Here is a 19566-nt window from a genome sequence, read left to right as displayed (position 1 = left end):
TGAATCCTTATAAACTGAAATGCCCTGCCAGAATTCCACATTTCCCTTTCTGATGCCTCCTAATTTGTACAGTTTTGTACAGCTGAGAAGTTCCATAGGTGCTGATAGCCATCCATTCAACAAATCTACAGCCTTTGGGGCTGAGGAAACAGAGGTGCAAAGCTCAGTGTGTGCCTTCAGATGGGGCAATAGAGAAGTAAATAGTCAACTGTACTGCAGAGTGACAAGTACTGCAGTAGCCTTACAGGTAGTTGCTCTGCGAATAGAGCCTAACTTGAGCTTTGAAGGACCAGCTGTCATTAAAGCAAAGATGAAACAGAAAGGAAAACTGGAGGCGCAGACCTGAAGGAGTGTGAGAGAGCAGGTTAGGTTAGGCACAGTGATTTTCTAATGATGTTTGGGGCAGGCACAAATAGTTCTCTGAACCTCCTATTCCTAATTTTTTATCTGTTTTAACTAGTGGAGTACAGAATACAAAGTAGGGCTCTATTGATGGGAAAACAAATAGAAATAAATAGCCTTATATAGTTTTTACTATAAACACATATACAAAATCCATAGTCTAAAGTAGTTTGTTAAATATGGCTCAGGGTTTTAGGGGAATGGTAAGAGATTGAAACTAGAGAGGTAGTCCGTGTTACGAGGACTTTGATGAAAAAGCATTGTGCTAAAAGCAATGGGCCTCTCTGGAAGCTTGTTGGCTAAGAGGGGGTTAACATGATCAGATGAGATTTGGTTAGATCATTGGCTACTCTTTGGTAGAGCATTTAGGGAAAGTAGAAGAAAGCAGGGAGACCAATGTGGAGCTTTCATGTCCATTGAAGAGGTAGGGGTAACTTGTGTTGGACCTAGGCTGCTAATGGGGAGCACTGTGTTCTAATAGAAGGGCTTTTTTTTTTTAGGCTGCACTGTGTAGCATGCGGGATCTTAGTTCCCCGACCAGGGATTGAACCTGTGCCCCCTGCATTGGGAGCACAGAGTCCTAACCACTGGACCACCAGGGAAGTCCCTAGAAGGGCTTCTAAATAGTCTTTTCCCCAGGATTTCCTAGTTGCTATGGACATCTGAAAACATATACAATTATATATAGTCCTAAATAGTCTTTAGCAGCAGACTTACTTCTTAACTCAGGGAGATGAATCAGCTCAGATGTTCAACATGCAAAGATATTCATGGGTGTGAGTTCCCTGGTGGCCTAATGGTTAGGATTCCGGGCTTTCACTGTGGTGGCCCAGGTTCAGTCCCTGGTTGGGGAACTGAGATCCCATAAGCCGAGTGGCATAGCCAAACTCCCCCCCACAAAAAAAAACAAAAAAATACCCCCAAAACAAAGATATTCATGGGCATGCTTAGCATGTACAACTTAATATACATATGCCTTGGGGTGTACAGAGTGTGGCTTCTGCACTTGAATTTTTTGAGAACTGACTTAAAGGTATATGGAGTCTTATATTTTCCCTGGACACTGCCAGCTCATGAAAAAAAGTTCAGGTGGCCTTGTTGCGGACATGGTATTATTGGTTTTACCATTGCACAATCAGCGATTTTATTTTGATGTTTGGGAGAAAGCAGTATTTTTGATTAGCAAGTAAAGTTAATGTAGAAAACAAATACTGTGTTAACTAGTTGGTATAATAAGGCATCTGTGCCTTGTTGCATTTCAACTCATTAAATTTCTAAACTTCTAATTACGAGAAGATTACAACTTTCATAGAAGAACCATTCAAACTTCGGGTTAGTGATGGTTTTAGAAAGTAAAATTTACAGAAATTTCATAATTATTGTGGGGTAACTTTAAAATATAATTTTGCTAAAAATTGAGATATACACAATGTTTAATTTTTTGCTTCTAAAATTCAGATTCATTTGACATTTATTGGGCACCTACTACTTCCTAGGCCTTCTTCTAGGAACTTTAACACAGATGAGTACTTTTCATTCCTCACAGCTATCAGGCAAGCAATACTGTCCTCCACGTTCAGATGGGGCACTTGAGACTTCAAGACCAAGTGGACTGTCTTTTGTAGCACAACCGTAAAGCGATAAAGCCACTTTTGACCTTGAGCCTTTATTATTTTTTTTCACAAAAACACATGCCTAACTTTTGACTTAATGGCATTTTAAAAACATAGGTTTTTCAAATAATAATTTAAAAGGTGTTTTGCTTTTAAAGTTTGAAATGTTGGTTGTGGGAATTCCCTGGTGGTCCAGTGGTTAGGACTCTGCACTTTCACTGCCAGGGGCACAGGTTCAGTCCCTGGTCAGGGAATTGCGCGGGGCGGCCAAAAATAAAAATAAAATAAAATGTTGGTTGTAAATGCAGTGATGTTCCTGAGCTTAAGTTCAAGAAATCATCCATTATAAGAATTTTTGCCAGTGTGTAAAGCAAAATTATTTGAACATGAGCTAATCATTGTTAAAGGAGAATGAACACAATTTTTATATTATGCTTTTGCATCTGCCAGCATCAAACGAGTATGCCAAATACACTTTCAGAGAATGAACTAAGGCAGACAAAAGAAATGGGAAACCTTGGTTAGACAGTCTCATTTTCAGAGTAAGTTTCTTTTATTTTGTCTTGGGCTTCTGGAAATAAAAGGTTTGCTTCATTTGAGGCACACTTGCTTCCTTATTTTTTAATTTAGTGTGAGAATTTATAAACATGGGCTGGTTTGTGTTTTAGTGCAACAGAAGATGAGTGTATCTGAAGCAGGAAAGAATGAGGAAAGTCAGTCAGTTTAATTTAACTTCTCTGTGGTGAAGCTCAGTCTAGTATTCTGATTCTGATCAGTTTAAACTCATACTATTTTTTCCATCACAAGATTAAGAGGAAACTATTTTCAACTTCCAACATTGTACCTCCTTTTTTTCCTCTGAGTGGTAACAGTAGGTAACAGGACTGGTCCCAGCTTGTGATCATGAAGGAGCAATAGGCCAGTTTTTTCTCAGCTCCCAGAACTGCTCTCTTCAACTTAGGTGTACACAGTCTTCGAAATTAGCCTCTCTGCTTCATCTCTCTTCTTTCACTTATTCCTCTGCTTTGTCTCCAGACCTACCTGTCACCCCTTTCTCACTGGCATTCTCTGTTTCATACTGAATTACTTGTACTTCCCCTAACCTGCTGTGTGTTCTCTCTTGTATCTCTGCCTTTGCCTACTCCAGCACTTTGCTGGTCATTCTCCCCTGAATGTACTTCCACATCTCCAAAGGCTAACTGTTTTTTTTGTTTTGTTTTGTTTTTTTGCGGTACGCGGGCCTCTCACTGTTGTGGCCTCTCCCGTTGCGGAGCACAGGCTCCGGACGCACAGGCTTAGCGGCCATGGCTCACGGGCCCAGCCGCTCTGCGGCATGTGGGATCTTCCCGGACCGGGGCACGAACCCGTGTCCCCTGCATTGGCAGGTGGACTCTCAACCACTGCGCCACCAGGGAAGCCCAAAAGGCTAACTCTTAATTGTTGGTTAAAACTCAATTTGTCATTTTCCAGGGAAACTGTATTTCTCCACATATGTTCGTCACTCATGAGGGCTTCTTTGTGCTCTCATGGCAACCTACGAATACCTCTGCCATAGTGTCCTGTTGTAATTGTTTCCTTTATTGTCTTCCACATGTGAACTTAGGAATGTGTGTTTGTATAAATAAAACCTACCAACTGGCTGACTCTTCATTCAGTCTCATGATTTCAGCTATACATTATTTTTTCTTTCCAGCTACTTCTGAACAGCTCAACTTAAGCCTCTTTCGGCCTCAGTTGAGTTTTTTACATTGCTCCTCCACCTTTCCGTTTATTGAACATTCTCTTAACTCCTCTTTTTCTCTCATCTTCTGTTCTACTATTCATTAACTCCTATCTATTCTACTTTCTAAATATTGATATATCTTATATTCCATATCTCCCCCTCCATCCCTACTGCTTCTGCAATTTTCTAACACATGAAAAAGGCTTGTATTGTCATGGGAATGGGAGCAGTTTTCACTGGTTTCTCCATGGTTTACATACTGATGTTCATATTCTTTTTTTTTTTTTTTTTTGGCTGAGCCGCATGGCTTGCAGGATCTCAGTTCCCCAACCAGGGATTGGACCTGGGCCACAGTAGTGAAAGCCCAGAATCCTAATCACTAGGCCAGCAGGGAACTCCCCTGAAGTTCATGTTCTTTAGTCTAGGAAGCCAGTGACAGTATCGTTTCAATTCCTGTTATCCCACTTCCTCTCTGCTTCTTACTGAAATCACCTAATTCACTAAGTATACATGTCCCATATTCACCAATACCCAAATATTCCATGTTCCTCCATGTTTCTTTACCTTCACATATGCTGTTTCCTCCATCTGAAATCTTTCCTACTCCAGTCTACCTTCTCAGCTCCTTCCAGATCCAGGTTTCCATCTTTGTCACCTGGCACAATGCTTCTCACATAGTAAATGCTCAATAACATTTATTGAATTTATAATGTATTCATATTCCACATGCAAAAGTGAAGTTGGTTGGGGCATTTACTCATTTCATAATTATCCTGTGCAGTCTCGGAGAACTCTTGCAGGATTTGGTTGAGGCCTTTTGTAAACTCTATGTTTTTGCTTAAGGCATAGTCACCACTGTTATTAGAAAAAGAGATTGATGGGTTTCCTTAAAAAGGACTCCGTCAGAGAGGATTAAAATCAAGGTGCAAATGATTCTGTATTGCTTAGGCATTAGGGATAAGTAGTTCTTCCCCTGCCCAGCCCTATCCCCATCCATAGAACCATAATCTCTTCAAGCTGGGAAAAGTACTTGGTCACAAGGACAGTTGGAAGCTGCCGAAATCTTTTAGATTTTTTAAAAGTGTTAAATAGTGAACATTGAAATTCCAGTATAGGTGCAAAGTCTTTCTTTAATTAAAATGGCAAAATTGACATTGAAATTTTAAAGTTATACCACCAAACCCAGCCAAAGGAGATAGCTAATAAATTCTGTTGGTTATTGGAAACAAGCTCCTGATTCAGAGTTCAGAGCACCAGTGTAAGAAAATAGCAGTGGATCCATTTTATTTATTAACAAAGTTGAAAAACTGGGCATTGGCAAAGCAGTTAAGGTGTTGGCATCTATTTATTTAGTACCTACTACATATCTTGCATAGTTGTAGACCCTTTAGAGGAGTCATAATGGTCTGACGTTAAACCTGCCCTTTTAAAACTTAAAATATTATTGGTCATATAAGATGTAATACATGAAATAGAGGACAATAGATGCTGGTATGCAAAATAGTACATTCTGAACTGTTTGAGTATGAAACTGACATTTACATATTGAATCATATTTTCACACTAATTTCCATTTTGTGGAGGCAGCATCGTTTCCTAGAAAAGCACACAAGTCTTGGGATCAGAAAGCCTGAATTCTGGTCCTGACTCTAATTAGCCCTGTGGTTTAGGGTAAGTCACTGTCCCCTCTTTGAACCCGAGTCCCCACATTTGTGAGAGGGACATTGGATAAACTAGATGAGCCCTTAGATCCCTTCTAACTCTGTAAACTGCATTTTTGTGAAATATTCTCGGTGCCAAAGATGGAATTTTAGGCAGCTTTGGCAATCGGCTGGACTAAATGAAAGAGCAGGCACTGTCTCCTTCAAAGCCCAGTCTCTGTTTAGAAGTCTGTTTATTGAAACACTGTCATCATTAGCTAAATCCTTTGTCCCGTTGGTGGTTCTGCCTCTCCTACCAAATTCCCGACCCAGACCCACGAGGGATGGGATTATGCTTCACACGCTTAATGTTCCAAGGTGTGCAGCACATTGCAAAAGAAACCGCATCGTTCTCTGAGGCACCTGACTCACAGCGACGTCGTCCTGTTCATTGAGAGGTGGCAAAGGCTGGCCTGGCTCCAAAGGAAGACTGTCAATTCCTCTCCTTTTCTGTGTCCACGCTCGGCAGGGTGCTTCCTCACGCCCACCTCTCTCCCCCTTGCTGTGACTTTGGCTTCCGCCAGATGTCACACCGCTGCTTGTCACCGCCCAGACTCTCTTCACTGATTTTGTTGTTTCAGTGTATTTATCACAACTGTTCTCTTGAGCTGTAAAATTTATGGAATTTCACACTCTTCTTAATCACTACAGTGTTTCTTTTTCATGAGAGAGAGAATATACAAGGAGTTCTATGCACAAGAGTTAGAGGGAAGGAAATGCTCCATCAAACTGAAGGAAAGTTTGCATGTGTGTGCCATGTACACCCCCCACTCCCAAATGTACAAGGAAATTGAGCTCAGATGTACAAAGTGAAACTGAACTCAGTTCTGCAGGGCTCAGGGGTACTTAGGAAGTCCATTTCAATCCCAGGGAGAGGGACATAAGAGATATGCTTATTGGCTAATTCCCCTGGCTTAAATTGTATTCCTTTTAGCAACCAAAAAAAGGTGGATAATTTATTGGCACTCTGTGGTAGTTAGTACATCTCCTTCTTCTTCGTTTTTTTTGAGCCTCGCCTTGCGGCTTGTGGGATCTTAGTTCCCCGACCAGGGATTGAACCCGAACCCAGTCCCTTGACAGTGAAAGCTTGGAGTCCTAACCACTGGACCGCCAGGGAATTCCCTGGTGCATCTTCTTGATCTTATTATTATCTAATCAGATCTGTTAATAATGCTGTCAGATCCTAAAAATGATGGGGGTGGTGGTGGTGATGATGGTGTTATTACTATGGAACAGGCATTTCATTGAGCAGTTTACATTTATTTATTTAAACCTTGCCATAACCCCGTAATGATGGATACTCTTATTATCCCTGTTGTATAGATGAGGAAATCTCAAAATGACTTAAAGCTCTTCATTTTAAAAATAAGCTTACCTCATGTATTTTTTTAAGGGAGGAAGAGATACCAATTTATCTAGGTTTTTTTCTTTTCTTCTTTCTCTACTTGTAAAAAGAGGCAAAATTTTGGTGGTATTTTATTTTAGAAACTAAAGTTCATTTTGAGTTCCCAGGATGGATCATTTAAATTTTTTTCTTTGTATGTCAGTTAGATACAACTTTAAAACTAAGAACGTTGGCATTTGTACTGCAAACCATTGATGGTGATCCTCATGGCCATTGGACAGAGAGTGTCTAAGCTAAATGTTTAAATTCATTTATTGGTCACTTGGATGTTTAGGTTAGTTCAGAGTTATGTATAGATACTGTTCCTCCTCTTGGGGACCTCATAACTTTGCTTTATTACTTAGACTTACTATCTAAATAATTAGAATAGTGGAGACAACCAAAGACAGATTATATCACGCACAGGATAAGGATTACTTTGTAAAAGATACAGGATTCCTGGCAATGTTATCATGATTGATTAGTGTTCGCATTCCTTCAGGTTAATTGGCAAATTCTCATGTTGTACTGATCATGGGAAAGAAGGGAATTGATGAAAAAGGAGCTAGAAAGTGAGGCTTAGCACTCAGGATGGACATATCTGTAACGGTGGAAATAGTATGAAGGTACTTAATAAGTGGTAATTTGCTCTCCAAATCTGGATGTAGGATTTGTTGTTTTTGTTTTTTCAGGCTTCCAGGAAAATGTCTCTGTGCCTGTGTCAATTTCAAGATAGGTTAGGGTGGGTGTACTGTGAAGTAGATATGCTCGAAGTGTCAGTGCTTATGAATGTTTGTGACAATGAATACCTTCACCTTAGGGCTCCTTCCAAGAGTCCAGGAAGGAGAGAGAAGGAAACTGTCATATATTTCTACCATGTGTCAGGCAGTGTGCTGGGCACTTTTTATAAAATTCCCACCATATCCCTTTAGGAAGATGTATATGAGGTGTTTGTTTATTTTCCTTTAAAATTTTATTTATTTTCCTTTAAAAATTAAAAAAAAATATATTATTGACATATAGTTGATTTATAATGTTTCAGGTGTACAGCAAAGTGATTCAGATATATATATATATATATATATATTCTTTTTCAGATTCTTTTCCATTATAGGTTATTAAAAGATACTGAATGTAGTTTCCTGTGCTATACAGTAGATCCTTATATATCTGTATCCATTAATCCCAAATTCCAAATATATGCCCCCCTTCCCTTGTGGTAACCGTAAGCTTGTTTTCTACGTCTGAGTCTGTTTCTGTTTTGTAAATAAGTTCATTTGTATCATTTTTTTAGATTCCACATATATGTGATAGCATATGATACTTGTCTTTTTCTGTCTGACTGACTTCACTTAGTGTGATAATCTCTGGGTCCATCCATCCATATATATACACACACACACACACACACACACACACACACAGCCCACATCTTCTTTATCCATTCATCTGTTGATAGACATTTAGGTTGCTTCCATATCTTGGCTATTGTAAATAGTCCTGCTGTGAACATTGGAGTCATGTATCTTTTCAAGTCAGAGTTTTCTTTGAATATATGCCCAAGAGTGGGATTGCCGGATCATATGGCAACTCTATTTTTAGTTTTTTAAGGAACCTCCATACTGTTCTCCGTAACTGCACCAATTTACGTTCCCACCAACAGTGTAGGAGGGTTCCCTTTTCTTCACACCCTCTCCAGCATTTATTATTTGTAGATTTTAAAATAATGGCCATTCTGATGGGTGTGAGGTGGTACCTCATTGTAGTTTTGATTTGCATTTCTCTAATAATTAGCAGTGTTGAGCATCTTTTCATGTGCTTTTTGGCCATCAGTGTGTCTTTTTTAAAAATATATATAATAATAATAATGGCCAATTTTTGGGCTTCCCTGGTGGCACAGTGGTTGAAAGTCCGCCTGCCGATGCAGGGGACACGGGTTCGTGCCCCGGTCTGGGAAGATCCCACATGCCGCGGAGTGGCTGGGCCCGTGAGCCATGGCCGCTGAGTCTGTGCGTCCGGAGCCTGTGCTCCACAACGGGAGAGGCCACAACAGTGAGAGGCCCGCATACCACAAAAAAAAAAAAAAACAAAAAAAAAGCCAATTTTAAAAAAAATTATTTATTTATTTATTTTTGGCTGCGTTGGGTCTTTGTTGCTGCATGCCGGCTTTCTTTAGTTGCAGTGAGTGGGGGCTACTTTTCATTGTGGTGCGCGGGCTTCTCATTGCGGTGGCTTCCCTTGTTGCAGAACACGGGCTCTAGGCACACAGGCTTCAGTAGTTGTGGCACGCGGGCTCAATAGTTGTGGCACACAGGCTTAGTTGCTCCGTGGCATGTGGGATCTTCCCGGACCAGGGCTCAAACTCATGTCCCTTGCATTGGCTGGTGGATTCTTAACCACCATGCCACCAGGGAAGTCCCCATCAGTATGTCTTTGAAGAAATGTCTCTTTAGGTCTTCTGCCCATTTTTTGTTGAGTTGTATGAGCTGTTTGTATATTTTGGAAATTAATCCCTTATTGGTAGCATCTTCTTTTTCCCATTCCATAGGCTATCTTTTCATTTTGTATATGTTTTCCTTTGCTGTGCAAAAGCTTTTAAGTTTAGGTCCCATTTGTTTATTTTAATTTTTGTTTCCATTATTCTAGGAGACGGATCCAAAAAGATATTGCTGCAATTTATGTCAGAGTGTCCTGCCTGTATTTTCTTCTATGAGTTTTGTAGTATCCAGTCTTACATTTAGGTCTGTAATCCATTTTGAGTTTATTTTTGTATATGGCGTTAGAGAATATTCTAATTTCATTCTTTTACATGTAGCTGTCCAGTTTCCCCAGCACCACTTTTTGAAGAGGCTGTCTTTTCTCCATTGTGCCTCCTTTGTCATAGATTAATTGACTTTTAGTGCATGGGTTTATTTCTGGGCTTTCTATTCTGTTCTGTTAATCTGTGTGTCTGTTCTTGTGCCAGTACCATACTGTTTTGATTACTGTAGCTTTGTAGTATAGTCTGAAGTCAGGGTGCATGATTCCTCCAGCTCTGTTCTCCTTTTTCAAGATTGTTTTGGCTATTTGGGGTATATTTGACTATATGAGGAATTTATCTTATATCTCAGTGCTAGGAGTGGATGGGCTTCTCTTGAGTGCTTACCCTGTTTATTTCATGGACACTGTGAACTTCATAGGCGATTGTGTTTCCTAGTAATTACTTTAGCATTTACTGAGGCTTTATTATGTTTTGGGTACTATGCTTGTTTATATGCATTATCTCTTTGAGTCTTCAGTGCAGCCTTTTTGTAGTAGGTATTATCCCATGTTTTCAATGAAAACATTTTCAGAGAGGTTAGGTTACTAACTTTTCTAAAGCTACACGTCTGGTAATAGAGCTGGATTTCAAACTCGGGTCTAACTGTAATGTAGTCCAGCTGTTTCTTCCTGAGCTATTTAAGCTACCGTTCTCTTCATTTAATTCTAAATGCCTGTAGCATAATTTTTTTACTTACTTAGCAACCTATGTCTAAAGAAAAGTAGAAAGAGAAGGACCTAGGAGCCTAGAAAAAAGCAGCAATATTATGTGCAATCATAGGATACTGGCAGTCAACTTAAACTTCAACCAGTTCTCAGAAGTAGGACCTATCACTTTCTGACATTTGTTTAGTGATTTTCTTAATCTTCCTTCTTGTGATACTAGGCATTAGCCATATATGTATTAAAACATATATAGGGCTTCCCTGGTGGCGCAGTGGTTGAGAGTTTGCCTGCCGATGCAGGGGACGCGGGTACGTGCCCCAGTCCGGGAAGATCCCACATGCCACGGAGCGGCTGGGCCTGTGAGCCATGGCTGCTGAGCCTGCGTGTCCGGAGCCTGTGCTCCGCAACAGGAGAGGCCACAACAGTGAGAGGCCTGTGTACCACAAAAAAAACCAAAACAAAAACATATATAATGCCTTCTGGTATGATTATTATTCACTCAGCAAATATTTACTGAACATATACTATATGCTTATATATCATTGAACAAGCCAGACACAATCCTGCCTTCATGGAGTTTATAATTGGTATAAATATTTGAATAGGTGGATTGTGTCTTACACATACTATATGTTTTCCTAAACACACCACAGTCACACATGTATATGCTGTAAGAGTTTCACAAAATCGAATGGCTTGGAATTTGTCTTATTCCAGGAAAACACTGTTGCATCAAGAATATGAGGAAATGTAACAGTCAAGAGACCCATCACTGTGGCTTTGTCACTTTGAATGTCATGATTCTTAGAGGAGTAAGAGAGTGGCAGTATACAAGACTTTATTTGAAATTAAAAGAAAAAAAATAGTGTGAGCCAGAGATCTTTGATGGAGCATTGTCAAAAGAATTTCAGAAACTGCAAGTTGTTGCACAGATGTATTGATTTAATTAGTCTAAATAACACCATTTATCTGTGCTTAAGCATCTCACACACGCAAAAGTTGGTGATTCGAAGTCACAGAATAATTTATGAGTTATCTTCTGTACCACGTGTTATAGCTTCTGAATACCAGCTTTGATGTGTGTGTGTGTCAGATGCTTAAGCATAAATAAATGATATTATATAGACCAGTTAAGCAATACAGTTTGCTTCTGAAATTCCGTTGACATCTTCATGTAAAAATTTTTTGGTGGTGGCTTTTAAAGATCACATTAACTGTTTTAAATACAGTTGAAGTGTGGGCAAGAGCCTCACTGGAGACAGCATATGAGGGTTCTGCTGGTTAGGTCTCTAGTTATCTGGGTGGATCCTTAATATACCATTGCAACTTGATAAAATTGTTTTGGTTAGCCGTAAAAGGAGTATTCTCCAGTGAATGGAGAAGAGTAGAGTTATCCTCATAGCAAAAAGATGAACCTACTTTGTGATAGGTAAGAAACTATATTATTAAACCTCTTGGGGAAGGAAACCAGTTAGAATCTCCTTGCTGTATATTTCTCTCTCTGTTTTGCTATTCGAATTTTAACTATAAGAACACTACAGTATTCTTTGTCTGCCTGACTTTGCATTACTATTCTCACAGTTTAAAAATATATATATGTTTTTTATTTTTAGGTAATTTAGACTTTTTTGTTGTTGTTTAAAGTGGTAAGATGTCAAAAGGAGACTGGGGTATAGCTAATATACTAAGAATTCAGGTAGCATTTTTTTCTTCCAGAGTTTGGGATGCCTCACCTCTATTATTTTTTTCTCACCATATTTCATAGAAGACAGAAAGGGGAAGGATTAATTAACTCAGTTTTACACATAAGGAAACATATGCTTATAGGGGTTAAGTGTCTTGCCTAAGGTCAGACTTACTAAGAATGTAGTCACAGAATGTGGCAGAGAATTCCAGAGCCTGGCAAAGTGTAGCACGCTACTTACTGGGAAATGTGATAGGCAGATTATTTTCTCTAAAGACTTGACTATTGCTGGTCAATTCTTAACCCCTGAGACTATTCAGCATCTTATCCCCAAGGCAGAAACTTGTTTGCAGGTTAGGGCTACTCTGTAGTCTAAGGGAAGTATTACTTAGCACAGCTGGCTTGGAATTCCAAGTAAGTACATGATATTTTCATGTGTTCTTCTAACATGAGTTAGAATGTTTCTTCAGGCTGCCAAGTGCCCATGTTAATCAGTGTTCAAAGAATACAAAGCATCACTTTTAAGACCATTAGCTGTTATTACTTTATGCCCCGTAATAGGATGCATAAATGTATTTGATTTCATTTAATGTGCATTTAATCGAATGTATAAGTTTAGGGAGGGACATATAACCATGGGCAAGGCCTGCTCACTAGCCATTGTGCCAAATGCAAGAGGGAAAACACACTTTGCACAGAAAAAGGAAGACATTTTACATGGGAGTCTCACCGCTGATGCCTGGCAGCATAGACAGGCCATGGTAAATGGCCCACCTGGTATAGAAAAAGAATCATCCATTTGGAGATGAAGAGCAAGGCAGACATAGTTAAGGTTCTCTGTAGAAACTTGCATTTTTAGACTTGCAGGTAATACAAAGAAAGGATACCTATAAATAGGTTATTATAAGTACTGCTTATTTATCTCACTGATAAAAATTACTTCTTAGTTACCTTAGCAGAGCCTTATTATATTAGAAAAATATTAGCATTTCACCTAAATCTACAGTTCTTCTAGAGTTACCACATTTCTTTGTATTTATGAACTTCCATTATTACTGTCTGCATTAAAAGTTTAATGATTTGGAAATTCCCTGGCAGTCCAGTGGTTAGGACTTTGAGCTTTCACCACCTGGGGCGTGGGTTCGATCCCTGGTCAGGGAACTAAGATCCTGCAAGATGTGTGACACAGCCAAAAAGAAAGTTTAGTGATTTGACTTAAATATTTGAGACTTTCTACCCTTCCCTACTGCAAGACTTGTTTCTTTTTTTCTTTTTTTAAAAAATCTTTTCTTTTTTTATAGTTGATACACAATATTATGTTAGTTCCAGGTATACAGCAGAATGATTCAGTTTTGGGCTTCCCTGGTGGCGCAGTGGTTGAGAGTCCGCCTGCTGAGGCAGGGGACACAGGTTTGTGCCCTGGTCTGGGAAGATCCCACATGCCACGGAGCGGCTGGGCCCGTGAACCATGGCCGCTGAGCCTGCGCGTCCGGAGCCTGTGCTCCACAACGGGAGAGGCCACAACAGTGAGAGGCCCGCGTACCGCAAAAAAAAAAAAAAAAAAAAAAAAAAAGATTCAGTTTTATATATACTATTTTTTTCAGATTATTTTCCAATATAGGTTATTACAAGATTTTGAATATAGTTCCCTATGCTATACAGTAAATCCTTGTTGCTTATCTATTTTATGTGTAGTAGTTCGTTCATTCCATACTCCTAATGTATACCCCCGCTTCCTTTCCCCTTTGGTAACTGTAAGTTTATTTTCTATGTCTGTGAGTTAGTTTCTGTTTTGTATATAGATTCACTTGTATTATTTTTTAAATTCCACATATAAGTGATATCATATAATATTTATCTTTCTCTGACTTACTTCACTAAGTATTATCTAGGTCCATCCATGTTGCTGCAAATGGCAATAATTCAGTCTTTTTTATGGCTGAGTAATAGTCCATTGTATATATGTACCACATCTTCTTTTTTTTTTTTTGCAGTATGTGGGCCTCTCACTGTTGTGGCCTCTGCCGTTGCGGAGCACAGGCTCCGGACGCGCAGGCTCAGCGGCCATGGCTCACAGGCCCAGCCACTCCACGGCATGTGGGATCTTCCCAGACCGGGGCACGAACCCGTGTCCCCTGCATCGGCAGGCGGACTCTCAACCACTGCGCCACCAGGGAAGCCCTGTACCACATCTTCTTAAGCCAGTCATCTCTTGATGGGTACTTGGGTTGTTTCCATGACTTGGCTATTGTAAATAGTGCTGCTATGAACATTGGGGTGCGTGTATTGAATTAGAGTTTTGTCTTTTCTGGACATATACCCGGGTGTGGAATAGCTGGATCATATGGTAGCTCTGTTTTTAGTTTTTAAAGCAACTTCCGTATTGTTTTCCATAGTGGCTGCACCAGTTTACGTTCCCACCAACAATGTTGGAGGGTTCCCTTTCCTTCCAGTTTACCATTTGAGATTTTGGTCCAGTTGTCCAGACTGAGCCTTCTTCTTTTGGATGATGTGGTTGGAGCTGCAGCTTTCTTTAGCCTGTGGCCTGACACTCTCAGAGTTGTGTGTGTTGGTTTCAGCTATTAGGAACAATACAAGAACACCCGTGCTTTGCCTTTGAAATGCTTTTGTAACAGGTTTTGGTCCAGGGGCTTTAAGAAGCAGCTTTTTCACATACCTTAAAGTGCTCCAAATACTCTTCTGTTCAGAGAAAACAAGCTGACCTCCCTTTACCTCTGACCACACTCTGGGTCCTTTAGATTTGTCTAAATCTTTACTTTCATCATGATTTACTCAGCTGCTGCTATTTTCTTATTTATCAAGAGTTGGAACGTTCCTATTTCCATGAGGAGAGGTGTTGGTGTTATTGCTTTGACCATCACTTTGCAGTGTCTTTCCTTTGCAGACCCCATATCACGTCAACCTCCTCCTGGCTGGCTATGATGAGCATGAGGGTCCAGCGCTCTACTACATGGACTACCTGGCAGCCTTGGCAAAAGCCCCTTTTGCAGCCCACGGCTATGGTGCCTTCCTGACTCTCAGTATCCTGGACCGGTATTACACACCAAGTAAGTTTCAGCTCTCTAAGTGTAGGGAGCAGTAGCAGAGCCCTGTCCTCAGCTGTTTCCTGGTTTTGTGCACAACCCCCTGGAGTTGGGTGGCCAGGGCTTGAAAAGAGGATGGATCCTAAGTACATGCAGGTACCCTCTGGAAGCTTTCTCCTGTAGGTCATTAGGGTTATGGAAAAGCTGATCGACTCCCTCTTCTGCCAGATAAAACGAGGTATTGCATATGCCCAGAGCTGGGTTTTGTTTTGTTTTAAAGGGGAGTTGGAGTAAAACTATAATTCTTCAGTTACATAAGTTCAGTTTTTTCACTCATTTTGCCCTAGTTAGGTGCTCATTAGCTTCTCAGGTGTAAAGAATGAGCAAGTAAACCAAGTGGTTTGAATGTTTGTTTTGAGCTTGTGGTGATGAACAGGTCTCCAGCTTGACAACTGAGGGTTTCTTTTCTTAAATATCAAAGCTTTCTAGGGCCATAGCCTGAGCTGTTCCCTTGGTTCTTATCACCTAATGGCTACCCTCTCCTACAAGAAAAGGCTGGCTCTCTACTTGTCCATGAACCATCAGCTTGGCAAACCTCCAGACACTGGGATGCTTTTGTGTTAAGTTCTATTTTCTGACCCCAATCCTAACCTCAACTTCAGCCACTGTGAGCAGTAGGCAGTTGGGATTCTCAGCTTTTACAAGCTATAGATGTAGCACAGATAACCAGTTTTCTCCTTACATTCCATTCATCCCTGTCAGTATAGTAAGAATCTGGCTTGTTCATTCCTTTTTTGGTGCTGCCCTCTCACTCAACCTCAGCCATGCCAGAGCTCCAGGCCACATCCTAAAAAGAATTAGCCTGGCCTCCTAGTGACTGCTTCTTGATTTGGCGTCTGTCAGTAATACAGCTGATTTGCCCACCAAAATAACCACCAACCACCCCTGAAGCCTAACTGCGTAATATGTCATCCCAGTTTGCCATGCCTGTGGACAGTTCCTTTGGCTCCTATTTTATGAGAGACTCAGCCCCATCCTATGAATTCTCATTCCATTGTTAAGCTGAGGCCCAGCTGGCAAAGTGAGGCTAAAACACTGGCCCTGGCCTCCCTTTCCCTGATTTGCAGCTGGCTAGGGCAGATGGAGCTGATTTAAGCCCTGGTCCAAAGGGGGGCTGGGGGCGTTGGGAGTTGGGGGATGGGCTATAACGAAGAGGCAGACCGCTGGACTTCTCTAGAGGCAAGCCCTGGCCATGGGAGGCAGAATTCCGTCATGCTCTCCCTTCTCTGTAGCAAATCAATTTGCAATGGCTTGTGGCTGCCTGAGCATTGGGTGTGGGGCACCCTCAACTGCATATGGAATAAGTTTGTTGAAAGCCAGAAGGCTAGGCTTTTTTTGTTGTTTTTTTGCCTTTTCTGTTGTGTGGCATTTGTGTGGCATATGCTGACCTGGAAACGTGTGAAACTTAGTCAAAAGTTGCAGCAGAGCGTTGGACTTAATGTCAGCACCTTGAGTGCCTGGCCTCTGTGTTCTCTTTCAGCTATCTCACGTGAGAAGGCAGTGGAGCTTCTTAGGAAATGTCTGGAGGAGGTGAGTAGCTCCCATGGGATCCTGAAAGGAATGTTTTGTCTCTCTGTTTGCCAATATTGTTCCCGTTCCTCAGTTGCATTTTTTCTGATCCTTGCCAGAAGGTATAATAAATATCCACTAACCAGATGTGAAGTTGCTACCAGGGGTAGAGTTTGGTACATAACAAGCTTATTTTTTCACTCATGGGTCACCTTCTCATCAATGTCAATTTTATAATTTAATTAATTTTCTTTTTGGTTCATCCAGACTAGTGGTTCTCAAAATTTAGCATGTATAAGAATCATCTGGGGAGCTTGTTTCTTAAAAAAGGCAGATTCACACTCTCCACCCAATTCTGATTCAGTGGTCCTGGTGTAGATCTTGAGAATATTTTAACCAGCAGTCCCAAATGATTTTGCTGCAGGTGGTAACTGGAGCCATACTTTAAGAACTATTGTGCTAGATTTTATACCTGCTCTATTTTTGTGCTACCCGGAGTTGTCATAAAGTCTGCTCCCTTGGGGACTTCCCTGGTGGTGCAGTGGTTAAGAATCCGCCTGCCAACTCAGGGGACACGGGTTTGATCCCTGGTCTGGGAAGATCCCACATGCTGTGGAGCAACTAAGTCCGTGTGCCACAACTACTGAGCCTGCACTGTAGAGCCCGTGAGCCACAACTGCTGAGCCCGCGAGCCACAACTACTGAAGTCCTTGTGCCTAGAGCCCCTGCTCTTCAACGAAGAGTAGCCCCCACTCGCTGCAACTAGAGAGAGCCTGCATACAGCAACGAAGACCAAATGCAGCACCCCCCCCAAAAAAAGTCTGTTCCCTTAATAGTACATAAGTTTGGGAGGGAAAGCCTCTGCTGGGAATTCAGGAGGCCATAGAAGGTAACTAAGAGGCTTTGGGCAGTAGGGGAGAGCAGCCCTTAGTTTATGAGGCCAGGAACACAGGCCCTGCCCATTCCAATACTACTCCTAGGAGTCTAAGGCTCTGGGGTATGAATGGAAGATGAGGAGGAAAAGAAAGCAGCTCCTGTAGGCTTTTTAATTCTTTTACTGTTCTTGTAGCCTAAGGATGAACTTGAATTCATGGTCTAGTGAGAAGAGAGTAGGAGGTTGAGAGCAGGTGGTAGCATTGGACAGTAATGTCAGTTTGCCTCTTACACAAGCCTGTCATTTTCAGTCCATAGTGCCCCTTTTTCCTCTTGTTTGTAAATCCCCTTTCCAAAGCAGAAGCTGAGAATAAACTCATGTGCTTTTCTTATTAACCATTCAGCCACGAGGCCGTATTAGTCCAGCAGCCGCAAGTGTTGCAAGGGGCTGCCAGGAAGAAGCCACTGGACTATTGAATGCTTTGAGACTTTATTCCTCAAGGATCCTAAATATGATTATTTTATAAACCCACATTTCCTTATTGTCACCTTTTCTTGATCTTGGAGCTGGTGTCTGGACACAGGAGTCATCAGCCAGAGAGGACGGTAGAAATGGAAATGGTTCTTGCTGTCCAGTCCTCATCTGTAAAGGAGATGGGAAACATCAAGAGAGAGAGGGCTTAGGCCTGGAGAGGTGTACATGTCCAGGATATGCCCCTAAGGGAGCACATGGAGCTTTGTGCCTTCTATCTAGAGATTAAGTGAGGTGTCCAGGAAGAGTCACCCACAGAAGCAAAGATTTCCTCCAGCTGTGTTTCTCAATAATCTCCAGCCAGGTTAATGGGGGCCGTCTGGTTTTATGCACATAGACCACAGCTCCTTTGGAATAGCCTCTCAAGCAGAGAGTCTCATGAAAGCCCAGAGGTGTTTCTTTAATGACAGGTTAGCTTGTATTGGAGGAGACAGAAGCAGGAGTTGTTCCAAGAGTAGTTCTGAGGCCATCCTTCCCACCACTCCCCAGCTATACACACAAACACATACACATCTGGTCCTTATAATGTGGGCGGGTGACTGGAGCAAACTGTTGGGACCTAGGAGTACATGGCTTTGGTCCAAAGCTTATTCCTAGGGCAGTCGCTCCTTGGTTGGCTTGTTACCTTGAGACACTTTAAAAGAGAAGTCTGTTTACCAGGCTAATTAGTGGCAAATTGTGAGGAATAGAGCATTAGATTGTCTCATTCTTCATCAGCTGACTGACAAGAGTCAAGCCCTCAGCTCTTGCTCACTACCTTCCAGTCAGCCTCCACCTGCCGTTTGGGCTTTCCTCAGTGTCCTAGTACCAACTGCCTCCAATAGGATACCAGCGGCACAAAAGCAGAGATTATTATCTGCTTATATGCCCAGTGCCTAGAACAGAGCCTGGACCACAGTTAGTTCTCAGTAAAAACTTGTTGACTGATTTCCTTCATGTTTCTCTGCAGCTCCAGAAACGCTTCATTCTGAATCTGCCAGCCTTCAGTGTTCGAATCATTGACAAGAATGGCATCCACGACCTGGACAACATTTCCTTCCCTAAACAGGGCTCCTAACGTCATGCCCTCCCTCCCACTTGCCAGGGAACTTTTTTTGATGGGCTCCTTTATTTTTTTCTACTCTTTTGATGTGTGCTCTCCATAGATGGTTATTTCAGAATAAAGCTGACTATGGATAAATTGAGTGCTCTGGGTTGAGTCTCAGTTTACCTAACATCACCTCAGGAAGGAAGTGGAGGGAGGATTGCCTGCATTGGACTTTTTGCCAGGACTGTCTTTCCTCCTGCCCCTTTCCCTTCATTAATGCTCTGATTGCCCTTTAGCAGTTGACAGCTTGCTTGCTAATGTTTCATTCCCTCTAAAGCAGTGGTTCTTTATTGCCCCTAAGCTTAAACATTTTTAACTTAATTAATTTGAATAAGTAATATATGTACCTATAGATTGACATATATACACTAATATGTATAAAATAAGTAACTAATAAAAACCAGGTGGATAGCACAGAGAACTCTACTTCACTTTGCTGTACAGTAGAAACTAACACAACATTGTAAAACAACTATACCCCAATTAAAAA

At 41.3% G+C, this 19566-nt stretch overlaps 1 protein-coding gene across 1 annotated transcript in view; it reads left to right on the top strand.

Annotated features, from left to right (window-relative positions):
• The window catches only part of PSMB2 (proteasome 20S subunit beta 2), a 37355-nt gene extending 18182 nt beyond the window's left edge, over positions 1 to 19173 (top strand). The window contains 3 exon segments of the mRNA XM_032602508.1: positions 14877 to 15039; positions 16556 to 16605; positions 18939 to 19173. Of these exon segments, the coding sequence (XP_032458399.1) occupies positions 14877 to 15039; positions 16556 to 16605; positions 18939 to 19046 (321 nt within the window). The 3' untranslated portion in view covers positions 19047 to 19173.
• The last annotated feature ends 393 nt before the right edge of the window (positions 19174 to 19566 follow it).

Source organism: Phocoena sinus, chromosome 1 (assembly GCF_008692025.1).
Source record: "Phocoena sinus isolate mPhoSin1 chromosome 1, mPhoSin1.pri, whole genome shotgun sequence".
Lineage (NCBI taxonomy): Eukaryota > Metazoa > Chordata > Mammalia > Artiodactyla > Phocoenidae > Phocoena > Phocoena sinus.
The sequence above is the reverse complement of the archived record's forward strand: the minus strand, read 5'-3'. Positions and strand labels throughout refer to the sequence as shown.